General features: G+C 43.3%; 2 protein-coding genes across 2 annotated transcripts in view; one reads left to right on the top strand and one right to left on the bottom strand.

Annotated features, from left to right (window-relative positions):
* LOC147328624 (NLR family CARD domain-containing protein 3-like) overlaps positions 1–15,862 on the bottom strand; it is a 26,158-nt gene extending 10,296 nt beyond the window's left edge. Inside the window, exons 1-6 of the mRNA XM_086297131.1 lie at positions 12,835–15,862; positions 12,658–12,750; positions 12,466–12,579; positions 4,563–4,635; positions 4,196–4,400; positions 2,290–4,087 (exon numbers count right to left, since the gene is read on the bottom strand). Of these exons, the coding sequence (XP_086153257.1) occupies positions 2,290–4,087; positions 4,196–4,400; positions 4,563–4,635; positions 12,466–12,579; positions 12,658–12,750; positions 12,835–12,923 (2,372 nt within the window). The 5' untranslated portion in view covers positions 12,924–15,862. The remainder of the gene's footprint in view (positions 1–2,289; positions 4,088–4,195; positions 4,401–4,562; positions 4,636–12,465; positions 12,580–12,657; positions 12,751–12,834) is intronic.
* Positions 15,863–20,912: 5,050 nt separating this feature from the next.
* On the top strand, positions 20,913–24,984 carry LOC147328623 (scavenger receptor cysteine-rich type 1 protein M130-like). The gene is made up of 5 exons (XM_086297202.1): positions 20,913–21,083; positions 21,947–22,249; positions 23,173–23,505; positions 23,911–24,234; positions 24,813–24,984. Exons 1-5 carry the CDS (start codon positions 20,981–20,983, stop codon positions 24,824–24,826), a joined length of 1,077 nt encoding a protein of 358 aa, XP_086153328.1. The 5' UTR covers positions 20,913–20,980; the 3' UTR covers positions 24,827–24,984.
* The last annotated feature ends 88 nt before the right edge of the window (positions 24,985–25,072 follow it).

The raw sequence follows: 25,072 nt of genomic DNA, 5'->3' as shown, positions 1-25,072 counted from the left end.
TATCCTGCATTGAGCTGCAGCCGCAAGGTGGTTGGTGCCTGTCGTGGTTGTAACCCCCGAACCAAATGGTGGACTTCGGAGAGGCCAAAAAAAAGAAAAAAGAAAAAGACTTTCAGACTGCCTTGAAGAGATTCTGGCAAACCGTCAGGGGACTCTGGAGAGGTGCACTGCACTGTGTATAGTGCGATTGGAGCGCAGCTGACGTCGACTGAGAAAATAGTCAGGCAGTGGAAGGAATACTTCGAGGACCTCCTTGTCTGATCACGAAGGGGATGACCCGCCAGTCTCTGGGGGCGAGGTCACTGAGGCAGTTAAACAACTCCGTGGTGGTATAGCTCCTGGGGTGGATAAGGTCTACCCCAAATTTCTAAAGGCTCTGGATGTTGTAGGGCTGTCTGGTTGACACGCCTCTGTAATGTTGCTTGGAGTTCAGGGGCAGTACCCCTGGACCGGGTTGATGGTCCCCATTTTCAAGAAGGCGGACCGGAGGGTGTGTTCCAACTACAGGGGGATCAAACTCCTCAGCCCCCCCGGAAAGTCTATGCCAGAGTGCTGGAAAGGAGAGTCCATCCGTTAGTTAAACCTGTAGCCAGCCACAAAGGCAGAGCAGGCACATTAGCAGCAGTGGCCTTAGTCTTTTGTTCAGCCAGCTTCCCTTTAAGATCAAGATCAGGATGCACATCTCTGGCACCATAAAATGCTCAAGTTTGTATTAACATTTCTCTGGTTATTTAAGCTCAGGCATTAAAGGACTCATATGCTCCAGTTTGTTTGGCTAAGGCAGAGGCTCAAAATATATGGGGTAGCTAGCTAAGGCCCAGGAAGAGCAACCTCAAGATTAGCTAGTTCAGGAACAGGAGGCACAATTTCTGGAGTCATCATTTCAGACACGGGAAGAACAGACTCCAAGAAAAATAAAAGCATCTTACAAGATTACAATTGGCTGACTCGACTCTAGTAAGGTGCTGGTTCAAGCAGACCGGCTCGGTTCATGAGGAAAAGGAAGAGGTATCATCCTGGTATCTAGCACCATTCATTGACTTTGCATTGACGAACCCAGGTGTGTGGAATTTAGATAGAGGTGTGACCTCGACTGAGGGTTAGAAGGATGGCCAGTCCGGACAAGGCAGGCAGGTTGGAGCAGTAAAGAATTCTGTGAGAATAATTTCCAAGAAGCAAAAAGAGCAATCACCAAACTCCTTACATCAGGGTCACTCAAAGTGGTGAGATAAAGTCGGCACTGATGCCTCATTTTCCACAGTGTAAATGGTTTCTCTCCTGGGTCCATACTGGTCATGGCATTCTCTAACAATCTGAAGGATCACAAAGTTTGTGAAATAGGACCAAAAGTGCTTGATACAGAAGGCAAACTAAGAAGAAGCAAGGTATTTATTGACTGATAAAGTCCACATAATAATAAAATACCACGCTAAATTCAAAATCATAACAAACATTGAAGTGGAACTCGAGACTAATCGGGGAAATGGAAATGGGGGTAACAAGACAAAGCTGTAGAAAATAAAGGCAGGGAGATTCTTCTTGGGGCTGGCAGCAGGAACCCACAAGCAAAACGAGTTAGAGGCCATTAGAAGGAACTGAACACGATTTATTGTCTTGATGCATGCTCAATTATCCAGGTAGGTAAATCCCAACAAGTTGATTCTGTTTATCTGGACGTAGCGTTTCCAGTGGGAGAAACATTTTGTCACTCATCCAAAAAAGTTCTTCAAAATCAACTGACTGCAGGTTTCCTCAACTTCATAAAAAGCCTTATAATAGTTTGCAACTTTATAATAATTTGTACATTAATGATCAAGGAAATGACCTCACAGACCATTGTTCTTTCACTAGGATGTGAGGTCAGTGTGCAAATGTACTGTTTCTACAGCACATTGAAAACGCTACATCCAGATGAACAGAATCACCTTTTGGGAAAAAAATGTATTGATGTACAGAATTCAGATAGAGATATTTTGCGATAAGACTCCGATGGCCCATCTCAGAATGGATTCCCAGTGGTGACGGGGATTAGAGCAGGACCCCGCCCAGAGTCTAGACGCTTGTGGTGTAGATAGAGGCTTGAATGGAGCCTGAGTGATGAGGTTACACTTCGAAATATTTCACAAACACTCACAATTTCTAGTCACTTTGCATAAAGTGACTACTGATGATCATTTAATAGTTTTACTGATTTTACAGATATAAGCACCCAGTAATGTTTCTTTTGTTAGTTGTGGATACCTGTTTGCTGTTAATTAAAAAAATAGCTGTGACCACATGTTTACTTACAGAGCTCTGTTGGAGGCTTTGACCACTGGCAGCAGCCTCAGAAGAGCCTCCTCTGAAGCAGAGTATTTATTCAGGTCAAACTCAAACAGATTTTTTTCTGATGACAGTAAGATGAAGACCAGAGCTGACCACTGAGCAGGAGACAGTTTATCTGTGGAGAGACTTCCTGAACTCAAGGACTGCTGGATCTCCTCTACTAGAGAACGATCATTTAATTCATTCAGACAGTGGAACAGATTGATGCTTTTCTCTGCAGACAGATTCTCATTTAGTTTCTCCTTAATGTACTGGACTGTTTCCTGATTGGTTTGTGAGCTACTTCCTGTCTGTGTCAGCAGGCCTCGTAGGAGGGTCTGATTGGTCTGCAGTGAAAGACCCAGGAGGAAACGGAGGAACAAGTCCAGGTGTCCATTTGGGCTCTGTAAGGCCTTGTTCACAGCAGTTTGGTAGAAGTTTTTCTCTGTAGATTCTCTTGTGTCAGAGTTCTTGGAGGTTGTTTGTTGTTCTTCCAGCAGATTGAGTCCAGAGTTGATGAAGGTCAGATGGACATGAAGAGCAGCCAGAAACTCCTGAACACTCAGATGGATGAAGCAGAACACCTTGTCCTGGTACAGTCCTCTCTCCTCTTTAAAGATCTGTGTGAACACTCCTGAGTACACTGAGGCTGCTCTGATATCGATGCCACACTCTGTCAGGTCTGATTCATAGAAGATCAGGTTTCCTTTCTGCAGCTGATCAAAAGCCAGTTTTCCCAGAGACTCAATCATCTTCCTGCTCTCTGGACTCCAGTGTGGATCTGTCTCAGCTCCTCCATCATACTTGACCTTCTTCACTTTGGCCTGAACCACCAGAAAGTGGATGTACATCTCAGTCAGGGTGTTGGGCAGCTGTCCTCCCTGTCTGGTTTCCAGCACATCCTCCAGAACTGTAGCAGTGATCCAGCAGAAGACTGGGATGTGGCACATGATGTGGAGGCTTCGTGAAGTCTTGATGTGGGAGATGATCCTGCTGGACTGCTTCTTATCTCCAATTCTCTTCCTGAAGTACTCCTCCTTCTGTGGGTCAGTGAACCCTCTGACTTCTGTCACCATGTCAACAAACCCAGGAGGGATCTGATTGGCTGCTGCAGGTCGTGTTGTTATCCAGAGGCGAGCAGAGGGAAGCAGTTTCCCCCTGATGAGGTTTATCAGCAGCACATCCACTGAGGTGGACTCTGTAACATCAGTTAGGATTGTAGTTTTGTGGAAGTCCAGAGGAAGGCGACACTCATCCAGACCATCAAAGATGAACACAACCTGGAAGTCTTCAAAGCTGCAGATTCCTGCTTCTTTGGTTTCAGTAAAGAAGTGATGAACAAGTCCCACCAAGCTGAACTTCTCCTCTTTCAGCACATTCAGCTCTCTGAAAGTGAATGGAAACATGAACTGGAAGTCCTGGTTGGCTTTGCCTTCAGCCCAGTCCAGGGTGAACTTCTGTGTTAGGACAGTTTTCCCAATGCCAGCCACTCCCTTTGTCAGCACAGTTCTGATTGGTTCATCTCTTCCAGGTGGGAGTTTAAAGATGTCTTCTTGTCTGATGGTTGTTTCTGGTTTGTCTGGTTTCCTGGATGCTGTTTCCATCTGTCTGACCTCATGTTCATCATTGACCTCTGCAGTCCCTCCCTCTGTGATGTAGAGCTCTGTGTAGATCTGATTCAGAAGGGTCGGGTTTCCTGCTTTAGCGATGCCCTCAAACACATGCTGGAACTTCTTTGACAAGAAAGATTTGAGATGATGTTGAAAAGCTCCAATGGGAATTCCTAAAGGAACAGAGGAGTAAGAATCTCAATTTATTGATTGCACATGTTGACGTGTCTCTAAAGACATAAGTAAATTTCCCATTAATCCAGCAGTTTAAATCCTCTTACTGCTCTGCAGGCGGTCAGCCAGCTCGTCCTGTTTCATGCTCCTCAGAAAGTCCAGCGTGATCTTCACAAAAGTTTCTCTGGTCCTCTTCCTCCGTTCTTCTTCTTCCCTTTGACTCTCTAAGCATTCTGGGTAATCTGGACTCAGAAGCTTCTGGATCTTCTTCAGCTCGTTCTTTACAAACGTGATGATGTTGTCCTCCAGCATCTGGAACAGGATACTTTATGAATGAGCCAATCAGACTGAAATCATGGAGCCAAACATCAGATCCATGTTGGGCACACTGACACCCCGCTGGTCTACAAAGAGCAGCATGAAGATGACTGTGAACAGAATAGATATAAAAGAAGTTGTTGTACATGTACAGACCATAAATATGGAGTCCAGCTGTGTTTGATGGGCAGACTGACCACGTTGAACCTCTGAGCTCTCCTGGTCCACTCTGTGGAGGAATCATGAAGAATTAGTTCAAGCAGAGAGTAAAGGTCAAGCAAGAGACATTTGGACAATGACCGATTTAGATGACTCCTTGCAGCTGTAAATGTTCAACAGTTCATTTTCAACAGAAATTCATAGTTGAAAAGTATTTAAAGCATTATATTTTATCTCAAACACAGTTTGATCATCAGAGATGACAATAGTTACTCCTTAACTCAACAACACGATGACAACAACAAGATGAAATACATGATTCTGGTTTACAAACTAAGCAGAATGGTGACACGGTAATTAGTATGGTTGTTTTTCAAAAAAGCAAAAAGTTAAACAGAATGTGAAAATGTGCCAAACGTGGAAAAATATAGTTCAGTCTTAGTCTTTTAAAAAAAAAAAAGAAATCCAGAAACTTGTGAAGAGAGATGAAAAATATACAATTTAGTGAAAGTTTCATACCATTGACTCTTAGTGGCTGCAGTGAGCCTTTTTTTGACTGCTGAGCTGTGGCGGGGCGTGGTCAGCGGCACGGCTGCGGGGAGGCAGACGCACCTGAGTGGTATGCCCAGTCACATCTCGCCAGCTTAAAACAGAATGAACTAGGTCGTGTTGTTGCTGATGTGTGTTTGGCTGAACCGCGTGTGTAAGTCAACAGCCGCAATAAAGAAGTGTGAACATGTGGTCGGGTCTCTAGTGCCCCAATCCTGGGTTTCTGCACCGCTGTAAATGATGCACGACCGAACTGAGCATATGTTCACAGGTCTCAGTACACTTCGTTATTGCGGCTGTGGGGTCGCTGTAGCTCAGGTGGCAGAGCAGGTCAGCCACTAATCAGAAGGTCGGTGGTTAGATCCCAGGCTGCCTCCTGGCTGCATGCCAAATATCCTTGGGCAAGATACTAACCCCATGTTTGCCTACTGGTGGTGGTCAGTGTCCGGCAGCCTCGCTTGCCATCGTGTGAATGTGTGTGTGAATGGGTGAATGATTGAATGTAGTGTGAAGCGCTTTGGGGTCCTTAGGGACTAGAAAAGCACTATACAAATACAGGCCATTTACCATTTACTTACACATGCGGTTCAGCCGAAAGCTGAAAGCACTTTTCGGGGCCCTCAAAGCGCTTTACAATTCCACTATTCATTCACTCTCACATTCACACACTGCTGGAGGCAGCTACAGTTGTAGCCATCAGGGCTGCCCTGGGGCAGACTGACAGAAGCGAGGCTGCCATATCGCGCCATCGGCCCCTCTGGCCATCACCGGTAGGGTAAAGTGTCTTGCCCAAGGACACAACGACCGAGACTGTCCGAGCCGGGGCTCGAACCGGCAAACTTCCGATTACAAGACGAACTGCCAACTCTTGAGCCACGATCGCCCCTAAGTTATCTGTTTAAGAACCCATAGGCTGTCTGTTCCTCTAAGCATAGGTATCACCTTTCTTTCAGCAAAGTCACTCCACAAGATGAGACATATTCTCTCAACTGAAATATAAGGTCACAAATCTACAGACACAACTCCTGACCAAACCACACTTGGCATCAGTAGGCACTGGTGCACAGAAATTGATCTTGGGTCAGGAAGGGCATGTGGCATAAAAACTCTGCAGGATCCAACACATTCAGAGTAGGGCTACCATGATTAGTCGACTAGATAGATTAGATTAGATTAGATAAAACTTTATTAATCCCTCGGGTGGATTCCTCTGGGAAATTCGGACTAGTCACGATTACGTCGACTATCAAAATTGTCGACGACTAATTTAATAGTCAACGAGTTGATTGAAGCTTTGTAAGATCCCAAAGATGCAGGAGTAAGTAGTAGGATTTAAGAGTGTAATAACGGACTGAAACAGAAGATGGCAGCACTGCATGCACAAGGATGCCAGCTGGCGCTAAACGCCAAAGAAGGAGAAGCAGTGTCCTGTGTCGTTGCTGTGTCCAAATTCAGAGGCCGCATCTTTTGGAAGCTGCATTTGTAGGCTGATTACATTACATTACGGTGACGCAACGAAGGCTGTCCAAATTTGAAGAAGACTCCTAATGCGGCCAACAAAATGTCTTTTCCCCAGATTTGAAGGATGGGTTGGGTGTGTCCTTCGTGGCCCAACCTATCCCAGAATTCATAGCGCTGCCCAGCCAATTCCAGTTTCCAACAATGGCGGCAGCTACTTAGTTTTAATATTACTCTTATTAATCTTTCTGGGTCACAAAATAAACTTTTAACATATTATCAGGTGTAGGGATGGGTATCGAAAACCGGTTCTTGTTGAGAACCGGTTCCCACTGTTTCAATTCCTTGGAATCGTTTGCCACTTTTAAAAACGATTCCCTTATCGATTCCAGTCGCCCCGAATGACGTCATCACGTTGAGTAGCGTCTTTTACCCAGTAGGAAACACGGCGCCTGAGCGGCACAAACGCTCAAAAGTTTGGTTACACTTTATGAGAAAGGATGACAACAGGGCAACGTGCAATACTTGCAAAGTAGAGATTTCATCAAAGGGAGGAAACACTACGAATATGCAAAAGCATTTGCTCAAAAAACACGCGATTGCTTTCAACGAATGTCGTGTTTTTGATCCGCTCCGGACTAGCGAAGCTCAACCCAGCAGCAGCGGTAGCGTTTCCACGTCCTCTCCCGTTAATACTGCAGGTAACTAATAAATTAGCATTGCATATTATGTTAGCGCGATTTACCTTATTACAAAACCTGCTATTACTGTGCATTGCATTTAGATAACCATGATGAGAGAGACAGAGTCTGGCTCAGATGCTGGCAGTTCTCGCTGCAGTCTACCGGTAGCGTCTCCTTTCAGGCCAGGATAGACGAATGTCACCGAGCAGTGTCTAAGTTTGTGGTCAAAGGCTTGCACCCAATTTGCCACAGCAGATGCCCCCGATTTCACTTTGGTAAGTGAATATGTTTAATTGTAGGCAGGGACATTACTGGATATTCTTGTGTAATTGCTACAGAATAATTTATGTTAAACTTTGTTATTGCTACAGGAGAATATTTATTTTATTATTTTACATGTACATTTTTTTTTCCTGGGGACCCTGTGACACCCCATTGAAGAGCCGTAGGCTGTGAATCTCTTAAGATCTCACTGTTGGGTTTGTAAGGCCATGTTACTCCTAAATTTCTATCTTGTTTATTTATTTATTTATTTAGGACAGTGCATGTTAATGAACATAAATGTAAAAAAAAAAATTACATGAATGTAAACATACCAGATTATAGCCAAGGGCTAATTTCCATCTGTTGTCCTTAAGCATAAAAATAGACATAATAATTCATAAAAATTCATCATTCATTCATAATAAAAACTCCATCACCAAACTTACACATACACACCATTCTGTTCCCAAATAAAACATTAAAACTATACAACTTATACATGATCACACACTTGATTTGTCCATAACCAGTTTTTAACCTTTGCCTTAAACAAATTGAATGTCGAGCATTCTCTAATGGGTTGAGGAAGACTGTTCCACAGATGGCCTCCTGGACAGAGAGGACGTTCTGCCCAAATGCTGTCCGTCTGTGGGGTATAAACAAGTCTCCTCGGATTGTAGCTCGAGTGGTCCTGTCTGAGCTTTCTTTATGCCTAATGAACTGCTTTAGTGGTGGTGGAGCAAGGGAGTGTAAGACTTTATATATTAAACTCACTCTTTTAAGTTTCACTAAGTTATTGAAGTTCAGTAATTTATGTTTTTTTAACACATGACAGTGGTGGTGGGAAGTCGGTTTTTTGTCAAATAGTTTTAAACTTCTTTTATAAATGTTTTCAATAGTTTTAAGTGTTGTTGGACAAGCAAGTGACCAGGACGTCAAACAATAGTCCATATGAGAGATGATCATTGAGTAAAAATAAGTTTTTGCAACATTCATATTTAAATTATTACGTATATGATTAAAATTTCGATTATTAAATTTAAGTACCTGGGACACTTTATTTATGTGACTCTTGAAGGATAATGTTGGGTCTAGAATGACCCCAAGATATTTAAATTCTGGAGCTAATTCAAGCTCTGCTCCATCCAGGAATATGTTTGACTGCTTCAAGTTTAAGGGGCGTTTTGAAAAATACATACCGACAGTTTTTGAGGTGTTCAACATTAGGCAAAGAGAAGATATAAAACACAGTTCTAAACTAATCGACTTTAGTGTTCTCCTTTTTAAAAAAAAAAAAGAATCGATAAGAGAATCGATAAGGAATCGAATCGTTAAACAGAATCGAAAATGGAATCGGAATCGTTAAAATCTTATCAATACCCATCCCTAATCAGGTGAGAACGTAGCTGTGCGAACTTCAAATATCTGCTCGGTTTATCAAAACATCACATATTTGTAAAAGCGCTCCAACGTATTCGGAGACGTTTGTTATCCACCAGCTCGATAGCTAGCCGGGGTTCAAGGTTCACTAGAGCTGGCGAGAAAACCGGACTCCCGGCACATCATTTTTAGACCCCGCGGTCTTTCGCTACTCAGGTTAAACATGATATATAAGTCACTTAGATAACTTAAACATGTTACTGTTTGGATTTTTCAGTGTTTTATTTGTTCCTGAGTAAATTGGTTTGGCTGAGATTAAAGTTACAGTTTACACACGGCTGAATAAACGTCAAGCAGACAACTGATTAAACAGAAGTGTGAGATGCTCGAGAATTTACTCCAGTGTCCTGTCCTATTTTAGATAGCAGGGAGTTTATTAAACTCAACTGAGACAATCTGCCATTTTCATTAAAGTTTAATAAACTATCATCTTGCCTTTATTATTAGTTAGCACATACCTTTAACACGCTGTAAGCTAATGATAGTTATATAAGAGCAGATGCTGCTGGTGCAATAAGCTGTACGTTTTACGTCCAGTGGACGCATGATCTGATTAGTCGACTATGAAAATAATCATTTGTGGCAGCCCTAATTCAGAGCCCACCGAAAATGTGCACACCTGAAAATAAAATGTGTCTACCAGTCATATCTATGAATTGATTGACTGTTGGGGCAAATATGTGTTTGCTTAGCAATCTGTCTGATCACACGAGGGAAATGAAGTCCATTATCATACAATACCATCAAAGTTGTAGGTTGGCTCGCGGTTGGTAGTTGGAACTGTGGTGTTTCTACTGGTGTTTCTACTCTTTGAGGCTTTGCATTGGAATGCTTAGCAGTTTCTCAACTTCTGAAACCAGCCACCAAAACAAGGTTGGCTAACTTTTGCTTACTGACTGCTGAACCTGATGGAGATCTAAACACAAATCCTGACAGCACAGTTGCTTTCATCTATCTATTTAGTAACAATAGGTAGTTGAAAGTAACACAACCTTTTGGGAAACATGAACACAATGGTATCTGACTAGAACTGTCATATATGGGTTGTGAACCAAATGCATTACTCCACAGACAAACACTAACTCAAAGCTCAGATCTCCCCTCAGCTGTTCTTAGAGCTGATGAAGCTTCTCAGATGAGAGGTGAAACGTCTTGAAGAAACTTCAAGAAGTCCAGACACTTTTCTTTCCACACTCCTTAGACTACAGTGACCTGGATGACTGAGAACTTTCGTAGACAAATCTTTATTAGCTGGCAGATATAACAAAACATAAGGCAGTCAACTTAGGTTTTTCAGTCATTTTGCTCCAGCTTTACTCTAACAGACAGACAGGAGAGCACAACAGACTGAAGGAAATTAAGAGTAAACTAAGAGTGGAGTATGTTACATACACACCAGGTAATCAGGGAGATGGAACAGACCAGGTAACACAGGTGAACTAAATCTGTATATCAAGACAGCAGAAGTAAACCTGAACATACGCACACAAGATAGATGACTAACAAAAATAAAACAGGAAGTAATAGATACAGACTCAAACAAAATTGCATGGACATGACACTGGGAATAGGGATAAACTTATGGTGATACATGTTAGGTTTGTATTGTTGATTGTCATTTATGCTTAGAAATATCTACTTATATATGCTTAGAGTTTTATAATTAGTTGTAGATTGGTAGAGGTTTGATCCTTAATAGTCTGCAAACTTTGTGTGCATTCCAGAGCACTCTGGGAGCGTGGGAGAGCTCGTACCTTGTCTTATTGTTTTATGGTAGGATAAACGTATCTGTTTAGATGAACTGCTGGACTTCCAGACCAGCAGGTTTAGGGAAGTCTTTATGGGGTCACACACTGACCCCCCCCCCACACACACACACACACACACACACACTTACACAATGCACAGGCAAGGTACGCTTTGTGTGTATGTATACATCGTATGTTAATGAACCTATGCATATTCATGTAACCTCAATAAAAGAGCAGTGTTACGGGGGAGCGGACGAGAGCGACTGGGGTCAAACGAAGGAACGGCGTTTGTCCGGTTCTCTCCCGTGCACGAGAAACATGAAGAACTTTGCCTACTTCGTGTCTTGCTGGCTGTGTAATTATATTGTCTTCAACGTTCCAGTGAATAGGTTCAAGTTACAAACCTATCAATACACACAACAGACTGGGAGGCAAAAGCACATGACGCAAAAAGAAGAACATGGGACCATGTAGGAAAAACACAAGGACCAGAACTGCAGACATGTTAACGAGACAAGACAAGGAACGCATACAGCCAAGGAGACAGAGAGACCAGACAGACACGAGGACACAACTGGGGAGGCAGGGACACAAAGGGACCTAAGAGGGAACTAACTCACTGGAGCGACCAGATTAATGTTTTTACCAACATCAATTTGAACAAATAAGTTTTTTCTTTCAGTGACAGCACTTCCTGTTTGAGCTTTAAATGGCATCTCTTTCATTTTTCTTTCCTGCTAGTGCAACTTTCATGGCCTTCCCTGCTTAAACTTGTTAACATGCTGTTCTGCATGGCGTGATGTTGCAAATTGCGGAGTGTCAGATTTGTTTCCTTGTGCCTTCGTACACTACGCCAAGGCAGCAGCAAAAGTTGACGTGTGTTGTGATCAGGCTATTCTGATACAGCTGGTAGAGAAAAGTCCAGTTTTTGACTTGAGCATGCTGAAATCCTTCCCTGAGTTACTTTTGACTGAGCTACGGCAGCATACAGCTAGCAACAACTGCCAAAGCGATGGTGTGGGGGGTTTGAAGTGCTGAGGTTTTGTCGCTTGGTTAGCTAACTGTACTGGTTGTAATGGGATGTACTGGAATGGAATCCAGTCTCTGGAAAATAAAATAAAAATTAACTGCATGCTGAAATTTCCAACAATCTGCTTGCTCAACCACCCAACATAATAATATGAACACTATCACTATGAAAGTTTAATTGGCACAATTAACTTTTTAGTGTCGGTCACCTGCTTAAAGCAGTCGTCAGTATAGTTACGTGTGTTTACCATGTGCAGCACACATTTCTGCCAACAGTTCAGTGAGCAGCAGATGAACTGATCTCCAAAAGGCACAAAGTCAGAGAGGAAACTTTTTTTTCTACATTTTAGAAGATTTTTATTTGATGGATTTTCAGAAAAGTGGAGAAAAATGTTGAGTGACTTCAGTTTTAAGTAAAAATAAAAACTAGTGTTTGAATCATTTTTTAAGCTTTGAGTTTTATGAGTCAAAGTGAAATCTGTGCAGCAGAGTTAGTGTTACGTCCTCCAACTTCCTCCAACATACAGCACGTGACTGATGGAAGAAAACATGAGCACGAGTATCACTTCCTGTTTGCTGAAGTAGATTTTCAGTTGTTTAGAAACCAAAGGCTTGTTTTTAAGAGACGGTTTAAATGGGATTGAGGGAATGATGTGTTTGCACTGCAGTTTATATCCAACAACATCAAGCAGTTAAATCAAAGAGTTCATTTTACTAACAGCTCACCTCTCTGCAGCAGACGGAGGCTGGACTTTAAAATTAATCCAGTGATTTCCAGACTGGTCACTCTTTAAGGACACACAGCTGGGTTTAGGTCCAGGTTTGAGTCTCTGATGGAGCCTAAAAGCAGGTTAAATAAAATTACAGCACATCTAAGCTGATCACATGTGAGACATTGTAACAGTGACATTAGCTTACTCAGATAACTGTCTTTGTTCAAATTTATTGATCAATTTTTTTACTCGGTCGCCCTGTAAGGACACAGAGCTGGGTGGAGGTCCAGGTGGGTTCCTGTGAATAATGATGGAGCAGAGATGTGAGTGCTGAGCTGTGACATGGAGAAGAGTCATGGACAGTTAGAGATCGTCATCTCACCTCTGAGCTTTGGTCTGGCTCTCATGTTCCCCACACAGGGTGGCTTTAGAGGGAGGGGCTCCCTCCTCTCTGTCCTCACACTGATCCATGCAGCTGAACTCACATCAGCTCACACACACTTTCTACCTTCACCTGCAGAGGAAACACGAAGCATTCAAGTGCACATCAACTGAGAGCTGCAGAGGTCGTGTCTGACGTGTTGGACTAACATCCACCTGAGACAGTTTTTATCAGTTCATTACAAAAAGTGTCACAGAGCCAAGTTCAGCCTCCAAATCCTCCATTACTGTAGTTCAACAAAGCAGCAGGTCAAACACGGCTGTAGAAATGGCAGCGAGCAGCTTTATTTCAGGACCAAGCTGACTGCTTACACAGTGATCACACTTTAACTGTTAGCTAAGCTAACTAACTAGAAGTTAATCAGCTAAAGAGTTAATGAGCCCAGGACACATTTAAGCCCTTTTCCATTAGTATCAACCCGACTCAGATCGACTGGTGTCCCATTACAGTGTAGAACCACATCAGTGTGGCTGAACGTCACAAACACAACAAAACACATACAATAAAGGATTTTTTCTCTGGCACATAAACAGATGTAGATTTTTGTGCAATGACTTAATGCAAAGGAGAGACTGTTTTTATTTTCTTCAAAAGGAGTTATCCTGGCACATCTGTGCCAAATGTTGGTTATTCGTGAAAAAAATATATGATGCACAAACAACAATCACTAAATTCTTTATGACGCTCTGGAAAATTCAAACTATTTACAATGTGCTATGTATAAATTATTTTCTATGTGCAACACTGAAGCTGTACTAAACCTCTCTTAGAACCAAAAGCTACAAAGTAGAGAAATGTAAAGCTTTTGCTTTTGTTTTACATCAAAGGGGTAAAGTCCATGGATGAGATGAAACATCAGCCACGGTGGCCACGCATTACTGAAGCGAGGTAACCGACCACACTCAGGGATGCCTAACTGAAGGCAGCGACCTGCCGTTTTGGCTTTTCCTCCCTACGCCCTCTGCTGCCATGCCTCAAGCACACTAGTACAGCCAGGTTTACATTGTGTCCTCTTCCTCTCGCCTACAGGAAAGGAAGAATGGAAGGTCAATGCAAGGCAAGAGGAATTATGGGAAAATGGAGCAAAAACACAGTGGAGGAAAGAAAATGAAACAAAAGTGCACTTCCTCCATCACTGCTAAAGTCAACGTAGTATGAAATTTCATCACCATTTCTTACCAGTGATGGGGCATCGCTGTGTGGCGTCTGCACCGCTACACCAACTAGAGCTGGGGCACAAGTTCAAGTTCAAATTTTATTCGCCACGTGCAGGTTGCCCTGCAGTGGAATGGACCTGCCTGCAGGTTGCCCCTGCAACAAACAGGGGAGCTTGGAGGTCCATGCTAATCCAGATGTATGAAAAGCCCTCGCATGTAGAAAAGGTTTCACAGCAAAAGGACACAAATGACATTAAATTGGAGGAAAGCGTAGTTCTTCAGCTGTGGCTTGAACTTTATGTTGTTCTCTCAGTAAGCACAAAAACTAGCTGAGGATGGAGTTAGCATAAACAGAGAACTAGCTAGCGTTGTATCTGCAAAGAGACAACAGTGTTATTGAAACATGGCTTGTTCAAAGTGAACAATTACGATTAAACACACAAAGCATTCACAAACGTCACCATGTTCTCCAGCAGTGCCGTGAGTCGAGGCCTCTCTCACTCCAGGTGCTCGCTGGTCAGCGCCCATAAATGACGTCCGTTTGATTAAACCACTTCCTGTCCTGTCTGTTGGACCCACGTCAGCCATTGTGGTCCTTGATGGCCCGGTAATCACTTTTCAGTTTTTAACGTTTTTAAAGCCACTGGTTACTGTGCATTGGTCCCTTTAGCAGCCAACCTTTGCAATGCGGATCACTTCATTCTGCTTCATCTGAATTTGTTCTTCAGCCACTGTGCACAAAAAGGTCTGCACCTCTTCATTTGACCACAGTGCTGCTTTCTGCCCGTCCGTTTCTTTCACTGTCATCTTAAACATGGTGAGTTTGCTTTGTTTGAAGGAGACCGTCTCATGACACATCTTGTGGTGACAGTGAATCAGTCAGTGACATACAGCCTGGCAACGCCACATTTTAGTACCTGCTTGGATCACCTTGCAACCCCAGTGGAGTAGGTACAAAAAAAACCCTGAAAACCACAGTTATTCGATCTGCTGACTAATTGAGGCAATATTGAGATGAATTAAGTATATTCATGTAGGATTTGTCACATTAGAAGCCTAACTTCAGTGAGGAGGAAGAGTTTCAGATGGAAGAGAGAAGCTGAAGGTGGTGCTGGAGGCAGATGAAGATGATGAAACGTAAAGAAAAAAACAAAACAAAAAACAAGAATAGAAAGAAAAAAGGAAAATAAAAATGTAAAGATTTTTAATCATCACATATTGTTTGACCTTTAAAAATCCAAATACTTTTAGTCCTAATAGTTACAATACTTTTATACTGTTTATCTGATTGCTGTATCTGTTAATTATCATGTTTTTGTTCCTCGTCTTCTATCAGAAACAGGAAAGAGATGAAAAAAAGATTCTCTTTCTGCTTTTAATTTCTTTGTACCTGCGACAGTAACAATAGACTCTCTGTGAACGTGATCACGACCCTAACAGCATGACGTCATGTGCAAAACCGCTATAGAAACCATCAGGAGTCCAGAAATAAACCTGTGCACCTCCACCCTGCCCCACATGTTGAACTCCACCCTGTCCACACAGCTTTAAAAAGTCATCATTGTTATTTTTCTACACATCATCACTGAAAACATTCAAACCGACTCAATGTGGAGTCTTTTTTTTAATAACTACAAGCATGAAGACATCTTTTACAGACAGGCTATCGGCAACAGTTTAACGGTCGGCCTCGTTGGTCCAGCTGTGAGTCCGTTACCGTGAACTATGGAGCGGCAGATGTGTGCTGGAACTAAGCTGCACACAGCTGATGTTAGTCAGGAAACATTACACACTGCTCGGGTTACCTTCACACGGAGACGATCAGCATCAGCCACAAACACCATGAAAAAAAAGGAACTTTGAGCAGGAAGGAAAGAGTCAGAGAGGCGTTTGAGGACACCGTTACAATCAGGAGCGTTTGAGAAACAGTCAGTGCTGCATTCAGGTGCACGTGGGAAACTCCCAAATCATCTCTGGCAGGTTGTCCAGAGGTGATTTATTTCTGCTGGTTTTCCTGTTTCAAACACAAACATCTGTCATCACTTTGTTCTTCCTGCAGCGTTTGAATAACTCAGCACTAAACTGACGATTGTTCAAAGCTCATTTCAACCTGTTGAAGTCATGAATGAAAGTGCAGACTGAGAGTGGATCACATGATGTTTGAGGTGTGTCATGTGACATGTTCACTATTGTCACACGTCTAGATTGTCCCTGATATCATAACTGCACAAACACTGATGATTATATTTGAAGAATTATTACTGATGGCAGCAAAGTTTGAATGGAGCTCTCTGTCTGTGCTGATTTGTCGCCCTCTGGAGGTCAAAACACAAACTGCATGATGTCACTGTGACCACCACAGTGACAGGAAGTGTTTTTATGACCAAAACACTGAAATGATGCTAACGGCTGTCGTTAGGCTCACTGACAGCAGTGCTGATGTGTTCATGTCGAACACTGGCTCAGGTCAGACTCCTTCATCCTTCTCCATCGTGAAGCCGCCCTCAGACACACAGGAGCTCTGACCTTTGACCTCCTGACCCTAACCATTTTAGTCTCTTAGCATCTTTAAATGCAAATCCATCCAAACTGTCGCAGAGCAAAAGAAGCTGGAAGCTGTTCTATGAATGATGTTCATACCAGAGTTTGTGTTTCCAGCTCAGACGTGTTAAACGCTGCTGCGGTGCTACGTTTGTCATTTCCTGCTTTCACTACCATCCATGTCAAAGCGCGGAAGTCATCTGATCACTTTAATGCAGTAAAACAGGAGCTGTAAGACTGACATTTATTTATTTATTGTCATCACAATCACACACAGCTGGATTAGCATCCAGACAAAGGGCTGAAAAGCTGAAAATTATTTGATTATTATTATTATTATTACTACTACACATCGTGTTTATGTGGAGGCACTTTTCTATCAGTCAGTACTGAAGCAGACGTCACTGATCACATGACTCTGAGGGATGATTCCAGCACCTCGCTGAATCTGAGCCATGAAGATTTAAGGCGGCTCTGAAGGCAAAGCAGGTCTGAGCCTGTGTTAGTGAGCTGTACCTAATAAAGTGGCAGTAAGTGTGTCAAGGACTCAGTCAGTAATGATAAGAGCCAGCAGGGGGCAGCGCAGAGAGGTGAGGCGCTGTCAGAGAAGCAGGTTCACATCAGACTGGTCATATTTCATCATCTATACCTGAAATAATCATCAAACACATGCGGAGCAGAAACATGTGGAAACATCTGGAGCTCAGTCTCAGTTTGAGCCCTCAGAGGTTTACCTCAGTCCTGCTCCTCGCACACATCATGCTGTGTACTGAGTCATGTGGTCAAAGCGAGGCCCTGGTACTCTGACAGAGAGCCAGCACAGTTATCCTAATGTGTGACATCACTTCTAGCCAGAGAGCATTCAGCTTTCACAGCAGCCAACATCCTGTCACACTGAGCATGTGCAAACACAGCTCTCAGCTTCATCACACAAGCTCCACCCTCCACTTAAAAGCCCAGAACAAAGGTTGTGAACAACACAGCGCAGACAGAGGTGATGTTCACGCTCTGTGTGGCTGTTCCTCCCCTACGACCTCTGATGTCAGAGCTGCTAAATTAGACTGTGAAGCCAGACTCTGCTCCATCTCTGGACCCAAATATATGTTCCACCACCAGGCTGCAATGTATTTTCAGATATTCAATTTTCATTTACATTACATATTTGTTTAATATGTGCATTGAAGGACATGTCCTGGTCAAAAATGACTCCAAGGTTCCTCACAGTGTTACTGGAGGCCAAAGTAATGCCATCCAGAGTAAGAATCTGCTTAGATACTAAGCTTTTCAGGGCCGAGTACAATAACCTCAGTTTGATCTGAATTAAGAAGCAGAAAGTTAGCGGCCATCCAGGTCTTTATGTCTTTAAGCTGTTAGCTGTTTGACAACTACTCTTTCAAGGATGTTTGATATGAAAGGAAGGTTGGAGATTGGCCTATAATTAGCTCAGACTGCTGGGTCTAGAGATGCTTTTTGAGTAAAGGTTTAACTACAGCCAGCTTGAAGGCCTGTGGTACATAGCCGATTATTAGAGATAGGTTGATCATATTTAAGATCGAAGAATTAATTAATGGCAGGACTTCTTTGAGCAGTTTTGTAGGAATGGGGTCTAAAAGACACGTTGATGGTTTGGAGGAAGTAATTATTGAAGTTAACTCAGAAAGATCAATTGGAGAAAAAGAGTCTAACTTAACATCAATGGTACTGAAAGTAGCTGTAGATAATATTACATCTGTGGGGGGATTATCAATCAATTTTATACATATTTTTATACAGCCTCTATGGATCTTGTACTCAGAGCTTGTACATAGCCCCAAGTGCGATAGGAGAAGGATCGTTGAGTGCGAGAGGAACTGACCTGAAAAATAGGATCATGGCCAAGCTTGAAACCTGGATCCCCCGTAGCCGGTTACCAAGATTACGTGAAGTACCCTCAGAAGGTCTGCTAGATGATGTTAATGCAGCACTACGGGCAATACCTACAACCACGATTACCGACACTAACAAGCTGATCTACAATACGGCAGCAGTGATCAGTGAGATGCTTGGCTACAAGTTGAACAGCGACAAGGGGCAGTACCCTCCATGGAGAAGGAGGCTAGAGGGCAAGATCAAAGTAGCACGGAGGGAGGTTAGCCAACTAACGGAGTTGCAGAAAGGTAAGACAAATAAGGTGCCTAAGAAATACAGCAAGCTGTCCATACCTGAGGCCTTGGAAACTGCCAAGCAAAGACTCACAGCCTTGGCCAGCCGCTTGAGGAGGTACACCAGAGAGATAGAAGGCAGGAGAATAAACCAGCTGTTTTCCACAGAACCAGCAAAGGTTAATTATCCAGACAACTCACTTTTCCAGCTTTGTCCTTTATGACTGGAGCAAGGACATTACACAGCACTGAGTCTGGTAGCATGGCATGAATCATAAAGCCAATGAAACAGAGCGCTAGAAGAGGAGCTAGCCTTAAACTAGCGTGTTTTAATGTTCTGCAGTGATGTGATCTAAACAATAAGCTTTACTCTCAATAACCTATGAACGGCTTCATCTACTTCATGTGTTTTTACACTTGTTTCATCGCTCATGTCAGAATCGTCCTCATATGGTTCACCTTTCATACAGTTAAGCAATGCACTGTAATGCTGTCTCTATAATACTCTAATGTTATCTGCTCCAGTTGATGGCAGAGATGGTTTATTGTGGGTAATTTTTCTGTAATGAAAATGTTATTTGTGAAGTTCATGAAGTCATTACTAGTTAACGTTAAAGGGATGGTTGGCTCACAGAGCTCTGACTGTTTGTCAGCCTGGCTACAGAGCTGAAGAGAAACCTGGGGTTGTTCTTATTTTCTTCAATCAGTGATGAATAGTAAGATGTTCTGGCTTTGTGGAGGGCTTTCTTATAAAGCAGCAAACTATTTCTGCTTTAAACACAGATACCTCCTGGACTGCTGATACGTAACATCCCGATAAACTCATCTTACTGAACACTAATAAGCACACGGCAGACAACATGTTTGAGAACAACACTGTGAAGAGGTATAGAAATGTTTTGTACGGCTGCTACGACGGGGAAATTACAGACCACAGCTGTTTCTGTATCAGGCTGTAAACATGTTTACTAGGGCTGCTCAATTAATCGAATTTTAATCACGATTACGATCTAAGCTTTCAACGATCATTAAAAATGACTGAGCCGATTATTAGCCCCTCCCTCATTTATCCGCGACACCTTAAAGGCCGGTCCGTGAAAATATTGTCGGGCATAAACCGTCCGTGGCGCAAAAAAGGTTGGAGACCGCTGATTAAGAGGACCCGAGGGAATCTCGGAAAGCTAAGCAGAAGTTATTTGGAGAGTGACTGCCGTTGGTTGAAAAGAGAGTTTAAAAAAAAAACTTCAGTGGTGTTGCACACTATTTTATATTATTTTTTAAAGTCATTGTTAACCCTTTAAAGCCGGTCAGAGCAGCACGCTCCGTTTTGCGTAACTATTTTTAAATCCCTGTAGAACCTGAACCGTGTAAGCTAGCGCAATAATTTGTTTTGCATATGAAACCGGAGGAGTTGTACTTACATCTGATGCCATCAGCTTGTCCTCGGTCACGGTTTCGTTCCACATATAGCTTTGCAAAAACTGCATAAAAAGCGCTTGCAGGAACAAAAACATAATATTCCAGAAACAGGCTTCGCCGTTCCTATCAGCTGTTCGTAACACTTCCCACAGTGAAATGATGCACCTGCTGTTTTCTTTGCAAATTTGCATCATAGGATTGTTTTTTGTTTTTCCTGCAGTATATAAAAATTGCTGTATCTCCAAAATAAAACTATGAAGACACTCAAAATAAATTTCCTGTTGTTGTAAACTATTTTTTGCAACTTTATTGTATTTAAAGTTTTGAGGGATAAACCTCTTAAACTTCTCCAAGTAGAAATATATGTAAACAAAACAAAAGCGATTTTCAATTTTTTTTGTAGTTTATTGCACTTTTTTGCAATTTATGTAATTACTATGGACTTAATGCATACATATTATTAAAATATGGGCTATAACAGTTGTATTGATGTATAGCAACTTGAAATGCTCCCACAAATGGCACTACAACATGTAAAAAAAATAATAATATAAGCTCTGGCGGACTTGGTTCTATGGTAGGTCTTAAAGGGTTAAATAAATATCGTCAAATAATCGTGATCTCAATTTCAGTGAAAATAATCGTGATTATCATTTTTGCCATAATCGAGCAGCCCTAATGTTTACCATATGAACTATGAACTATGATCATGAAGCATTGACCATTCAAAGCAAACACTGCTGTGTTTAAAGCAGAGCACTCACTCTGTATTTGCAGAGTGAGCCAACAAACCTGAGTGTTGGTGCAGGTCTGTGAAGTCAGAGCAACATGAGAGTGCAGAGCTGGGTCTTCACGTGGTCTTCACTTGTGTTTTATTGTGTGCTGATGCTGAGTTGGGCTCTAAGGCCGGCAGGAGCACATGTTTCCACAGGTGAGTCCCTTTCACTTTAAAGCTGAATAAACACGTCTCCCAGCTGTAATTCTTCCATCGTGACGTTTTCTCTTCGGCTGTCATTTGTTCTTCTGTTTGTCACTAAGCTGAGCTACAGTCTGCAAAAACTGCAGGCAGAAGTAAATTCATTTCACCTTCCTCTTTGTTTCTGATGCACAGTCAGAAAAACTAAACCGAGGGAGTTTTCCAGCTCTGGGATAAATTAAGTTCATCTATCGTCCACAGTTAAAGAGCTTTATTTGGAAAGTATGCTGGAGGGCAAACACTCCTGACTCCCTCGCACTTTCTGTGCTGTTGTTATGTAGCAGTACTTTTGCATCTTCATGCTCTCTGTGCACCACAGTCACAGGACGGCCGATCTGATTAAAAGCTGAACAAGCCTGTCAGTGGGTCAGTGTTTGCGACAGCAGTCTGTTAATCATTGAACACAAACACTTTAAACTCCATCACAGAGCCACACGAGTCAGTCGCTAAACTCAATAGATTCTGTACTCAGCGCAGCGTGCACAGTAAATAAAAAAGCATCTTTATTTTAAAAACGGGAGCATTCACTCGGTTTACACGATGTAGGACAAAACGTAGAAACCATTCAAAATAGCCGCTGGCGTTGAGAAGAGCGAGCTAGAACAATCAAACACCAACATTTCTGATAAAGTTAAGCTCGAGTTGTTGCACGGCGGCTAGATTTCTACAAACCTCTGTCAGCATGGAGGCGCTGTGCAGCCCTCTCAGGCTGCTGGAAGGTTGAAATATTCGGTGACTTTTACTTCCAGCAGCAGTCATCGTGTCCTCCTGCAGTGTCGCAGCACGTCTGATTCTTGTTGCCGATGATTTCGTTGCAGCGTCCAATGATGTGAGGTTGGTTGGCAAAGGGAACCGTTGTGCCGGCGAGCTGAGGTTCAAGCACGAGGCAGAGTGGAGACAGCTGAGCAAACAGCGCACCTGGAGCCTGAAGGAGGCCGCCGTGGCGTGCAGACAGCTCGACTGCGGCTCTGCTGTTTCAGTCAAAAACGTCAGGCACCGGCCCAAAGTTCTGCACGTCTGGAGCTTTTATTCGGACTGTGACGGCTCTGAGCGAGCGCTCACGGACTGCGGAACGGTGAGGAAGGGCCTCTCAGATTTCACCACTGAGGTGATCTGCTCAGGTGAGAACAGCACGGCATTCGTTGTACAGTGAGCTGAGGGTCAGTTCAGCTGCAGGTGCGATGGACGGATTTTATTCACATAGGTCAAAGGTCAAAGGTCTGAGACTGCCAGTAAAGGTTCCTCTCTATGGTCTTACCAGTTTTCTTTTTATTAAACACGTTTTTACATTATAGTACAGAGAGTAGGCCAGACAGTGGGAGGCAGTGACACAGGAAGTCACACAAAGGTGTGGGCGGAGTTTAACCCATCCTCCAGCAGTAGTCTTCATCAGTGGCCACCAGGGGGCGACTCATCCAGCTGTAAAAAGAATTATACGTATATAAAAAGCATCTGTGAATCATGACCTCAGTAAACACTTTGCTGATGAGGTCAGGAGGTCACGCCTCACGCTGTGATTGTCGAGTTACCTTCACACGATGCCGCCCGTTGTTTCGCCACATAACTGCATAACATTGATGTCAAAGCAGCAAGATGGCCAAAAGCTGGTGAGAATGCTTCAAGTGTTTCATGTAGTTTGTGGGTTTCATCCTGCAGCATTTACATGTCATGATCAGAGGTTAAGGCGGCTGCAGTCTCATTGAATTATCGCAGCAGACGCAGAATAAGACGGGTTTTTACTGGTGTTAAATCCAGTAAAGTTAACCTCAAAGCTCACGTCTGCAGGATTAATCTTTATTACTCATTCTATCCACCCACAATGTTTCTGCTCAGAAGGGAAACTCACACAAATACATAAGTAATAAGGTGGTAATAACACCTCTTTCAGTCACATTAGCCCCGCCCCTCCCTAATAAAGGTTTTGCACCATCAGCTCATAAATCTGATCCAATAACTTGAAACCCGACGCGTCTTTGTTTTCTACGACACAGTTCGAGTGTTTAAAGCGTGTGCGCTCATCAGGTGTATGATGATGTCATTACAGACGTCCTGCCTGCTCCTGACATCAGTTTCTACACTGACGGCAGTGAGACTTCTCCAATTGGGAACCAAACGCAGGGCGTGGTGTGGAAGGGTCACTCTTTCAGCATCAGCTGCTCTGTGGAGCCACGATACAGCGGCGGCAACTTTACCCTCAGCATCACCGGCGCCCACCAAAACCGCAGCTTGACCCAAGCAGCGTTCAATTACTCGGCCAGCTTCTGGTTCAGAGCTGCCAATCAAACACACGAGGGGACCTACAGCTGCGTCTATGGCAACACTGTCTTCAGCCACAGCTTCTCATCTGAGGGCGGGAGGCTCTCGCTCACTGTCAAAGGTACGACAAAGACACTGGCTGGATGGCCGTGGCTACTTCAGCTCACCTCTCACCCCCTTACCCACCCAGTTACTTGTCACGCAGTTTATGGTGTTGTGATGCGAATATGTGTGTGCTCTCTGTGCAGAGGAGGTTTGTGTTTTTGTTCTCGTGCTGATCTCCCATAAGGTCACCAGCATGACTACAGGTCTTTTTTTCCACATGTAGCTCAAAACCTTACAAAAACATGTTTTTTAGAGTTTTTACATTTTAGTAAAATATTTTGTTCATATTTAAAACACAATTTTAAACGCCACCTCTCTCCCTCTTCTCTGTCAGCGTCTCTTCTTCCTCGTGGCGTTGGTCAGGTGTAACTGCAGAGTGGATTTTGGCCCCTCCTCATTTTGACGTGTCTGTCTCTAACAGATGATTCAGATGTGATTTTGGACGATGGCGTGCTCAGAGCCAGAGAGGACTCCGCTGCCTGTGCTGGGAGGCTTCTCATCCACAACGGGAACGAAACCAAACCGGTGAGCGCAGAGTCCACAGTCTGGGACCTGAACCACGCGGGCATAGTGTGCAGACAGCTGGGCTGCGACATCGCTGTTTCCACCGAAGCCGTCAACCTTCCCAACAAAACGCCGATGTGGCGTTTTTTCTCTGACTGCCTTGGAAGAGAGTCTGCGCTGATGGAGTGCGGAGCTGTAAATCCACGGCTTTCCTCCTCGGTCATTCAGGTGAACTGTGCAGGTGAGATGTTTGAAGCGGTTTGCTGTGGGTGTCGTCTGCTCGTTTAGTTTCCTGGTAAATGATGTACTCGTGGCACGACTCAGTCCTGCCTGACAGCTGTGGATCACTTTCACACATCAACGTCAAACAACATTTGAATGAAGTTTAGGATGTTTTTTGTAGAGCAGCACACAACAGGAAGTCGTCAGCTTCAGATTCACTGACATCATCCCGAGTTCAGACATTTCCCCCTGATCTGTTGGGAAGTCTGGGATAAACTATCCGAGCGAGGGTGCTTCTCCAAAGTTCTCAGCCGAGGGTCTGAAAACTTCTGTAAACTTCACATTTGATCATTTTCAATTTTAAGATACTTTGAAAATTTCCTGCATCGTTACAAGAAAGCATCACATTTCATTTTCCTGACATCTGATGCATTCTGGCTCAACGTAGACTGTAACCCCCCCACACAGCAGCGTTTTCATTTCACCCATTAATGCGCTCCATCTGTCAGACCTGAAGCCCACCTACGTCACAGACATGGACACAGATGTGGTTCCACATCAGACTGAAACTCTTCTCTGTTTTGCCGTCTTCATCAGGGCGCCGCGGGTGAGAGCCGAGGACACAACGCTGGACCAGACAATCGACCGCAGAGGCGCCGACAGACGGACGGAGTATTCTGGGTCATGGCTCAAACTCTGGGTTTAATAAGGAGAAATATCCGCCCTCTAAGTTGCCAATAAAAAGCGCTCATGATAAAAAATAAAAAAAGACTTATTTTTTGGTATTTAATGAATTTGGTATTTAAATTATATAAACTGAGTCAGAGGTACTGGGCTGGATCCAGAAACCCGTCCTC

The sequence above is a fragment of the Aulonocara sp. 'chitande type north' Nkhata Bay genome, linkage group LG6 (genome assembly GCF_057382095.1).
Source record: "Aulonocara sp. 'chitande type north' Nkhata Bay isolate Kocher_YH1m ecotype deep benthic linkage group LG6, A_spYH_male_GT1.1, whole genome shotgun sequence".
NCBI lineage: Eukaryota > Metazoa > Chordata > Actinopteri > Cichliformes > Cichlidae > Aulonocara > Aulonocara sp. 'chitande type north' Nkhata Bay.
Note: the sequence above shows the minus strand (reverse complement) of the source record. Positions and strands in the feature narration are given on the sequence as shown.